General features: G+C 38.7%; 3 protein-coding genes across 6 annotated transcripts; 1 reads left to right on the forward strand and 2 right to left on the reverse strand.

Moving 5' to 3' along the window:
- The first annotated feature begins 652 nt into the window (after positions 1 to 652).
- On the forward strand, positions 653 to 2,195 carry LOC106744738 (PBAN-type neuropeptides-like). Of its 2 annotated transcripts, XM_014619761.1 has the most exons (4): positions 653 to 773; positions 852 to 1,073; positions 1,135 to 1,390; positions 1,473 to 2,195. In XM_014619761.1, the coding sequence occupies exons 1-3, from the start codon at positions 692 to 694 to the stop codon at positions 1,350 to 1,352; spliced, it is 522 nt and encodes a 173-aa protein (XP_014475247.1). In that variant the 5' UTR covers positions 653 to 691; the 3' UTR covers positions 1,353 to 1,390; positions 1,473 to 2,195. The 2 variants fall into 2 exon arrangements, with proteins under 2 accessions (XP_014475247.1, XP_014475238.1); XM_014619752.1 differs by lacking the exon at positions 1,473 to 2,195 and having other exon boundaries at positions 1,135 to 1,433.
- A 196-nt stretch (positions 2,196 to 2,391) lies between these two features.
- Positions 2,392 to 5,811, reverse strand: LOC106744690 (probable transaldolase). Of its 2 annotated transcripts, XM_014619659.1 has the most exons (7): positions 5,627 to 5,718; positions 5,221 to 5,440; positions 4,450 to 4,573; positions 3,922 to 4,161; positions 3,625 to 3,750; positions 3,418 to 3,554; positions 2,392 to 3,303 (listed from the first exon to the last, which is right to left on the reverse strand). In XM_014619659.1, the coding sequence occupies exons 2-7, from the start codon at positions 5,252 to 5,254 to the stop codon at positions 3,029 to 3,031; spliced, it is 936 nt and encodes a 311-aa protein (XP_014475145.1). In that variant the 5' UTR covers positions 5,255 to 5,440; positions 5,627 to 5,718; the 3' UTR covers positions 2,392 to 3,028. The 2 variants fall into 2 exon arrangements, with proteins under 2 accessions (XP_014475145.1, XP_014475138.1); XM_014619652.1 differs by lacking the exon at positions 5,221 to 5,440 and having other exon boundaries at positions 5,627 to 5,811.
- Positions 5,812 to 6,713: 902 nt separating this feature from the next.
- Positions 6,714 to 9,427, reverse strand: LOC106744719 (UDP-galactose translocator). Of its 2 annotated transcripts, none has more exons than XM_014619707.1 (5): positions 9,145 to 9,427; positions 8,460 to 8,544; positions 8,253 to 8,372; positions 7,977 to 8,191; positions 6,714 to 7,885 (listed from the first exon to the last, which is right to left on the reverse strand). In XM_014619707.1, the coding sequence occupies exons 2-5, from the start codon at positions 8,476 to 8,478 to the stop codon at positions 7,238 to 7,240; spliced, it is 1,002 nt and encodes a 333-aa protein (XP_014475193.1). In that variant the 5' UTR covers positions 8,479 to 8,544; positions 9,145 to 9,427; the 3' UTR covers positions 6,714 to 7,237. The 2 variants fall into 2 exon arrangements, with proteins under 2 accessions (XP_014475193.1, XP_014475184.1); XM_014619698.1 differs by having other exon boundaries at positions 8,958 to 9,426.
- Positions 9,428 to 9,748: the final 321 nt, after the last annotated feature.

Raw genomic sequence — 9,748 nt, forward strand, 5'->3', positions numbered from 1 at the left:
TAAGTCACGACAAGTTAAATCCAAGATTAATCGTCGGACGGTGTGCTATTTGCTACGCCGCGTGGGGTACGAAAACTGCCTGGGAGAAATGCGAGGTAGAAATTACGAAGAATATTGCCGTTGTAAGTCTTGGAAATAGACGAGCGCGAGATTTTAATTGCCGGCTCTAATAAGGTTTCCCGACAGAAAAGAGGAGACGATCTCTCTTTCCGTATTTCTGCATCTTTCTCTTTCAAGTCAGCCTTGATCCCTCTTTCTCACTCAAGTCATCCTCACACACATCCGCTCAATGAACAAAAAAGGAAATATTAAAAAAAAAAGACATTCAAAGGATCATTCTTGAATGTCTCTCTACGCGCGAAAGAATCGATAGAGGAAGGCCGGCCTGAAAGAATTAATGAAAATGGTCGGCGCACGAAGTCACCCCCTTTCGCGTGGGCGCGTATATTTCAGGACTCCAGGAACCTCATTGCGTATGTAGGACAGCCGCTTCAAATGGAGACGAATCGTTTTTCACCGACACCGATCGGCCCCAAGAGCGTCCCAACGGTAACATCAGAGGACAATAACATGGAAAAACAACACGGCGCGCTATCCCACCGCCGCTTCTATAAAACCCGCGGATCACTACCGTGACGATGTTATTCGGCCAGAGCGTCTCTCAGAACACGGTATCCCCAGCGTCGACGAAATGATCGTCAATCGTGCAACCTCCGTGTACATCCTGGCGTCGTTGCTGCTCTGTCTGACATCATCCACTTCCGGCGAATATGGTAGGAGCGTATTTTTTTCTTCTTTCTTTTCTTTCTCGGCTACACTTCCGTATAACAAACGTATATATGTTGTCATAGAATCAAAGGAGGTATCGAACAGTGAGTCGAGCGATAAATTGGCGGAAAACAATTTGAACTCGTGCACCGATGGCGTAAAACGCGCCGCGCAGGAACTCATGAACGGCATGTGGTTTGGCCCCCGATTGGGAAGACGACGTAGATCGGGCGAGAGGGGCCCCGAGATCGACGCCTTGGCGAATATCCTGGACGGAGCGCGCTGGACTCTCGTCAAAACTCCAGGTGAGACATTCCCTCGCTCTTCCTGTCGTGAAACATTTCAAAAACCCGGAATGACTTGCAGCTAACGACAAGAGACAAACGACTCAATTCACGCCGCGCCTGGGGCGAGGCTCCAGCGAAGATCTCTTCTCGTACGGGGACGCGATGGTCGACAGGAGCGAGGAGGAGGACGATCAACCGTTGCCGCCGCTTTTCGCGCCGCGTCTGGGACGTCGACTTCCTTGGGCACCGTCGCCAAGGCTCGGCCGTCGATTGCGCGACGCGCTGCGAAAGATGTAAAGACGCACGACGGAACCGGCGATTGGGAACTATATAGCGTAATTACACGAAACGAGAAATAATAAAGCACTTGCGTCTGTTTTTCCTTTCTAAAATTGCCCGCTACTCTTTTACCTCCAGCTCTATTCGTTTTGTCGACATATCTCGCGGAACATCGAAACGGATCTCGAAATCAGCGGTGGAAACGACGATGCATTCGGAGGACCGATTGCTCTTCGCATTTACATTATCGGACAACGAGATGAGAAAGAACTAGTCGGGATATTTTGTCCTGCAAAGGCGCAGCGATATTCACCTCATTGTCGCACCAATCGCCGTGCTTTGCGTTAAATTTACGAAAAGTTACGCGTGCTGCTAGTTTGTACCAGCGCGGATACATGATAAACGCTATTTTCGGCCTCGCGAGAAGGGTTGAGATATCTCTCCTTTTGAAGAGGGAGCGAGACGACGGAGAGAAAGAAGGGTGCCGAACTACAGCTTGTAATTCCTCGACCGGAACTACCGCGAGCCATGTGGCAACATGGAAGATGGTCATAATCATAAAACTCAAAACCAGCAGATACAAGTTAGTCCCCGGTCCCTTTTTGTATATCGAGAATCATTCGTAAGATGTTTCCGAGTCGGATCAAGGACAATTATAGCGACGCGTTGTGACAAATTGCTTTCGGGCAATGTCAACAAAAAAAATTTTACAATTCCAAAAATCATTCCTCGAGTGATCCTCTCCCGATTTCTTCGGTCGTCTTTTAAAATAAGCAGATACTCCAGATCGATAACTGTACATGTTATTTTACCGTTACTTTATCGCAAACATTATGATCAATTGAATGAAAGAACCCTGAATAAATTTACGAGGGATTGATATTTAAGATAAATTAATTCTCATCCCTTCCTCAAATCGAGTATTCTCAAACGCGTACTGGGATTATTATTTATAATTTACGCAAAGTGACGTGTAGCAGTGACATTTAGAGAAGAAACTTTGACGAAACGAATCGTCGCTTGTAAAGATTGCGTCACACGATAAGAATCCATACGATTACGAGTTTAATTTTTTATTCTACAAGTATGTACATATGAACAAATTGGCAACGTTCGGTGCGTCAAAGTATAAATTCATCGTAATCGTGTTCGATTCTTGGAAATTTAATCACCAAACTGCAAATCACCATTTTTTCCCCAATGAAATCAACCTCTGACTTAGGTCGCGCGAGGTTAATAGCGTCGGCTCGCACTAAGTGCACTCACAAATAAATAACAGAAGTTGCGACAATTAATATCTACTAACGTGCTATTAGTTTGCGACGAGTATTGCAGCTTTTATTATGCCGACGGTACGTAGACTCGATGCGTATGATCAAAAACTTTTCAACACATGTACATTTAAAAATGACCTGATAGAATGATACGCACACATTTTGCGAACTATGACAAATATATTTTCTCCAAATTACACCACACACGCATGTGTACATATATTCTAGTTTACTTTACTATATCTCCAGAAATATGCTTATTTCAACTTATTCTCTTTCCTATTTTGTACACAGGTACGAAAGTTATCATTGTACAAGTATGAACAATAGGAATGTATTGTACATATTTGAGATATTACGTTTTCATATATATTATCGTCATTGTTTTAAATAGTAAACACCGTTTATTTGTCGTACGTCTCAAGCTTGAATTTTATCTTGCAGCAGTTTTTCAAGCTTGAGCGTATCCGCGGCGAATTTGCGAATACCTTCCGACAATTTGTTCGTCGCCATTTCGTCCTCATTTAAAAGCCACCTAAATTCCGCCTCATCCAAGTCGATTTGTTCAAAATCACTCTTCTTTGCGGATTCTACATTCAGAACTTTATCAACAGGCTCATTGCTCTTTTCCAATTCCTCCAATAATTTCGGGCTTATAGTGAGACAATCGCAACCGGCAAGTTCTTTGATTTCACCTAATTATAATATTAGATTAAAAGAAGCCCAATATGTGTGTGTGTGTCAATAAAAGTATGTTGTGACTAATAAATGTATCGGATGAACATTTTTTATCATTTTAAAATACTTGCCGACATTTCTGAACGAAGCACCCATCACGGTCGTCTTGTAGCCAAACTTCTTGTAATAATTGTAAACTTTCTTCACGAAGATAACGCCTGGATCTTCTTGCGCTTCGTAAGATTTTTTATCCGTATTTTCCACGTACCTGCAAGACGATTTTATTTCTTATTCTTGTCTCGTAGAAATTTGAAAACAAACAAAATTCAACTATTCACCAGTCGAGAATTCTACCAACAAACGGTGAAATGAGAGTGACCCCCGCATGTGCGCAAGAAACAGCTTGCGCGAAAGAGAACAATAGCGTCAGGTTACAGTGAATCCCATATTTTTCCTCCAACTCTCTAAAAAAAATGTCATCATTATTTTATACATATTTTATATACGTATTATATACGTATCCTAGAAAACTGTGTATTGGAGATTGCAAAAATTTGTCAAACATTCCGCTGAGGAAATATGGCTGGATAATAATTAAAATCTGTGAAATGATTGTAATTTTCTTTCCCTTTTACCTTGCAGCTTGAATACCTTCCCAAGTTGAGGCAAGCTTGATCAAGATCCGGTCTTTACTCACGCCGAGTCCTTCGTACAAAGTAATCAATCGCTTTGCCTTTTCGATGCTTGCTTCCTTGTTGAAGGATAGTCTGGCATCTACCTCCGTGGAAACTCTTCCAGGAATTACATTCAAGATCTCTTTGCCAAATAAAACACACGTGATATCGAGAGCTGCTTCGATCTGCTCAGCCAAATTACTGGAAAAAAAAGTCGCATTGAATGTTAAAATAGACTAGGTACTGCAACCAAAAACTTGGACACGCAGTATAAATTTTCAATGAAATTATCAATATAACGTTATGATACTAATTTTTATTCAATCCTTATATCTTAGGGAAAAAATGATAGATCAATGTTGTAATGTGTTGCAGTAAAACCTAGAAATTTTAAGATATGAAACCCTGTGTTTGTAAAGTTGTAAATGTTTTATGCACAAGAACGTATACATTATGCATACATGTACAATACATTATGCAGATACTTACGATCCGGACTTTTTGCCATATTGAGCTGCCTTCTCAATCAAATGTGCGTATTTCTTTTGATTAGCAACAGCGAGGATCAAAGAGGGATTCGTTGTCGCATCCATCGGCTTAAATTGTTCCATAACTGTGCTCAAAAAAAGGAATGGCAATTTGTTGAAACGTTTCCATTTCATTGCATCACGAAGAAGAGAGCGATAATATTTTATTTTTGGAATTCTCTCTTTCTTCGATTATACACATCCGGTTGTACAATCTCCCTAAAGTATTTCTCATATAATGAGACATTCAATTACTGGCATAATACGATAGATTTACGTTGCTTATACATTAGAACTACTCGTTTTTATAATTTCTCACAAAATAATCGCGTAACAACACACTCTCGAGAAAAATTGTAAAATACAAGAATACGAATAAATCGCGTTAGGCGACTTGCGATACTCTCGTTCTTGTTTCGTTTAGTGTCCGTCTCGTTCCGAATACAAAAAGTAACATGAACAAGCCTATTGTTTTGTCATCGTGGAATAATAATTTCTCTTCTCTTCTTTTCTCTCTCTCTCTCTCTCTCTTTCACACACACACATACACACACATGTAGCATATGTCGAGTGACACGTGCGCATGCTTGAACCAATAGTTTCGAGCGCGGATTGTTATTACTGATAAATTTTCACGATTTATAATCTTGAAATGAATTTCGAGAGTGTGAGCGAATTCGCCCAATTTTCGACTTCACTTTCGAAATAAATAACTTTGAGACTGTAAACTTACTAAAGGTATTTCTTTCTAAAAGTATTGCTTTCATTCTAAAAGTATTCAATTGCTATTTGCGAGTCCAACGACGCTTTTTGACGATATTCTAACAATTGGTCTGTCCCTTTTAGTTGAAATGGCTGCACTTAAAAAATTTACATACACTGAGCGTGAGAATCTCGTATGACGCGCTCCAGTGTGCATGTGAATTTCTTTAACTAGAGCGACTAGAATTCAGCTAAAAACAAAAAGAAATGAAACTAAATATTTAATTATCCTCAGTACGAAGAGTCATGCGATGACTACTGGAGAAAAAGAAAAAAAAATGACTGCAAGGTCTCCTTCCTTTCCCCACTCTCCCTAATCGTACGATGACGTTCATTTATCGTCACCTTCAACCGGATTCGAATTTCGTCAGTTTTACCTTCAAAATCACCAGTGTCGGCGACCACCATAGTATAGTTCTTTAGCTGTTTCAACGAAGTCATCGTGATCTTTGTTTTCTTTGACTGCGGCTCGCTCATTGTCGTCAAAAGTATTTGTATTATAAGCGGAGGATGTTAACTTGTACGTCTCACGCGATACTCTATCTAATTACCAACTGTACTACACGACAGGTTCGCCAACAGTCTAAAACGAACGAAACGGAAATGGATGAACGGAACGATAAATTCTTTTCAAGATAAATTTGTCATAAAACCTGTGACAATCCTCGTGCTGAAAATAGTTATGCGATTACCATGGGTTTTAAAATACGATAGATTTAACTAAAAAAAATGAACTAAAAAAAGATTTAGCTAAAAGGAAAAGCTGAACGTCTCGTCCAATTCAAATGGATCAGTGGTTCAACCTTGCTAATTCACTTCTTCTCGACTATGAAAAACATAAAATTCAACTTGTCGTAACTTTGTGAATAAATAATAGGATGGTTCGGGAAGTATTTTACAGCTTGAAGCTCCTAATTATCAATTCTATCGTCGAATTTAAAGTCTACTCGCCGTTGAATAGTACCGCTGCCAACGGATGTATAGACTGACTTGGCCGAACGTAGCAGTAGAACGTTTATTTTACAACTGTTGGAATTTTTCTCAACCGAGATTGGACCATTCTTTTCGATCTAGAGGGATAATCTAATCACAGAAAACTTCCAACAGTTGTAAAATAAAGTACGTAGCCGTTATTAGACTCGTTACATGGTGAAAAAATAACAGGTATTGTTGGACCCGTTATTTCTACCCGTAACAAATTGGTTCCAACATCTATGCTGCAAGCTTCCACTTCTCTCAGGACTGAACTCTGATTTATTGATAAAAGTATTTCGAAAAGTGACTTAGAAACCGCCCGGCTGGGAAATGGCTGAGAAATTTCAAGTGATTTCATCGATAAAAAAGATTCGAGTGTACGGGCCATAAAGAATAATTCTACAAGTACGACACTAAACAATGACACGCACCTTATGTATGATAGTAATGTAAAAAAATTATGTTTATTAAAATTCATGTAAATTAAGTACATAGAATATATACGCATATGCATGTATGGATATATCCGACGTATGTGTGTGCATAACTTATTGACTTATTATAATACATTATAATTGAACATATAAGCGATCACTATACGTAAAAATAAAATCAAATAGTATCATCGTTTGTACTTACGACAAACGAATTGTTTGATGCGTAATCTTGCTTTAATTTTTCTCATGTTATTCGTGTGTAACGTCTCGATATTATCACAAGACATCTCATCTAAATCGCCGATATAAAAACATAATTGCACACTTGATTCCCCCCTCGTATGTACAATTTTATAATCTCATTATTACATTTTATAGTTACGATCAATTTTTATCGATACCCTACGGGACGAATAACGTCTGTTGAATGTTTAAAAAAAAGCAACTTATCCGTTAATTCGTTCTATCAGATCACTCTTTAATAAATCTTGAAATACTGCCAATTCGGCATGAATTGAATTCGAAAACCGGTGAAATCGATCGAACCACAATTCATACCGAAGATTTCCACCATCATCAGACTTTATTAGCGGGCGTATGCTTATCAAGGGCTGCTGTTTTCGGCTGATGGCTGTACAAGAAAATCGAGCAAATGACGAGAAACGCGCCTAGAGCAAACTGGAACGTTAAGCGAAAGTCGAACAGATAGATGGAAGCTATGCAAGAGATGATGATGGCCAGGGATGTGGCGAAGCCTTTCAGTATGTTGTCGGCATACTTGACCACCATGGCTACGATCAATCCTCCGCCTGCTTGTAAGACAATCAGGTAGCAGATGAACAAATCGTAGCCGAAGAAAAAGCTCTGCTTGCGTATGATATCACCGTCTTGTAAGAAGCATGTACCTAGGCCGAACGGTATGGACAACACGCTCAACTGCACGTTTCGCATCCACACGGAGATGTCGGAACCCTTCAGTATCTTTTCAAAGTAAATGCCCGCGAAACCGGATAGGAAGCACGCACTGAGGGCGGCCGAGAAGCCTAGTAAGTGATTTTGTTCTATGCCCGAAGGTACCGGTGCTTTTATGCTTTGTGCCAATTGCACGAGTACCACACCAATCACCAAGAGCACCAGAGCACCCCATTGAATGGTGCGCAATGACTTGCGCAGTATTGTTACTGCGAAGAAGGCCGTAGTTAAAATTTTCAATTGATATGTCACCTGAAAAGGGGAATCAAATTTTAAAACTGTGTAAACATCAAAACGGCCTTCTCGAACAATTTTTATAAATGTAGTTTATTATATGCCTTACTTGATGTGTAGCTGCATCTAGATTAGACGCTGATACATAAAGTAAGTTGTTCTGTATGATGTACAAAAGTGATGGCACACAGACTTTCAGAGTATCCATGGGCTGCTTCACAATTGTTACATGTAGAGCCTTGTACAATTTCACTAAGTTGCCTTCTTCGATGAGCACTAGCACCAAGCATGTGAACAGCTTGACTACTTCAGCCATCACAACAGCTACAATGAAAAAAAATGTTATTACATACACAGCTGCGCATAGAAAAATATTGATACTCACCAGTAGATGCAAGAAACATGTCGCCTGCTCTGGTACGCGAATATCGCATACTAAGGCTGACCATTGCATTCTGAAGTGTGAGTGTGATTAAGCTCACATACTTTAGTGTTTGCCCAGACTCTGTAATGTACAAGTTTTTATAATGTTCATCTTTCAAAATATTCATGACTACTGTACATGTTGCAATATATCAATAATATTACTCACTTGGAGAATTCTTATTCATGTTTAAAATAGGTTCCTAACTTGACTGAGACAATATGTACATATTTCTTCATAAACTACATTTTTTCTGAAAGTAACGAATGCATTATTATTATTTATAAAGAGAAAGGTATGTTATGTTATCTTGATATATTTCTTAGCAATATAAAAGTCATGATTGATACAAATCATGATATATAAGTATTAATAAACAGATTGTATGATTTTTGCACTACACAATATTCTAAGAGTATATTACTTTGAAATAATCAAGATTAAAAATCATATTTAAAAAGCTACATTTTTCAAATTATCTTTTAATTATATTCATTAAATATTATACTTGTTAAATACTATGTATAGAAATAATTTGTTTAGATCTGTGATTAACAGCTAAACAGCTTGTGAGTTTTTAAATAAATTTTAATAAATTCAAGGAAAACGGTACAATACATTCGATGAAAGGATATTTATCAAATAAATTGTGTGAAAGAGATGCACCTTTCCCGGAAAGTTTGACACGTTACATTGTACACATTGAATATGCCACGACGAGCACTAACTATTTTTCTGTCGACGTCATCATCGATTATCATTCACTAGCCGTGCTGTCATTATTTCAAATATTTTTGCATAATCAAGCACAATAATATAATACTTTGGAATAAATTTTTTAAAAGTTTCTTACGATAAATTGTACAGGTTCAACAAGTTTGTTCTTTATAGATACACCAAGCTGCACTGTTTGCTCTTGGCTGCGTTCCGAAATTCTACTCGATAAGTAAAGATCACATTGACCATTCAGGATTAAAAGTACAAAGTATTCTTTATCATAATTGGTTAGTTAAATGATATTCTTCCCGTTGCATAGGATTGCGTTCAAAAACACACACTGTGTACACATCCTAGACACCAGGGGGAGAGGGGGTTTGAATTATTCGTAACTATTCGTAACGTATTATCTTGTGTGATATATAATGAGCGTACAGCTATTCTGCAAAAGCAGGACACTCATTAAATATCACTCGCTTACGTATAGTCACGAATGACTCAAGAATCGAGACCCAGTAGCGGGATTCTGTTCAATAGTCTATGACTAATAGAGACGTAGTCAATCCACACATCCGTATCAGATTGGGGATTGTATAAAAATTTGACCAATCAGTGCAAAGTTCACTAAATTTCACTTAACTTCAGTTAACTTTACATCAATTGGCCAAATTCAATCTCAATCCCTAGTATGATACGGGCTGTAGGAAAGGAACTTTCTCATTGGATCGGACGTCGGATGT

The sequence above is a fragment of the Dinoponera quadriceps genome, unplaced genomic scaffold, assembly GCF_001313825.1.
Source record: "Dinoponera quadriceps isolate SergipeBrazil2010 unplaced genomic scaffold, ASM131382v1 scaffold120, whole genome shotgun sequence".
Taxonomy (NCBI): domain Eukaryota; kingdom Metazoa; phylum Arthropoda; class Insecta; order Hymenoptera; family Formicidae; genus Dinoponera; species Dinoponera quadriceps.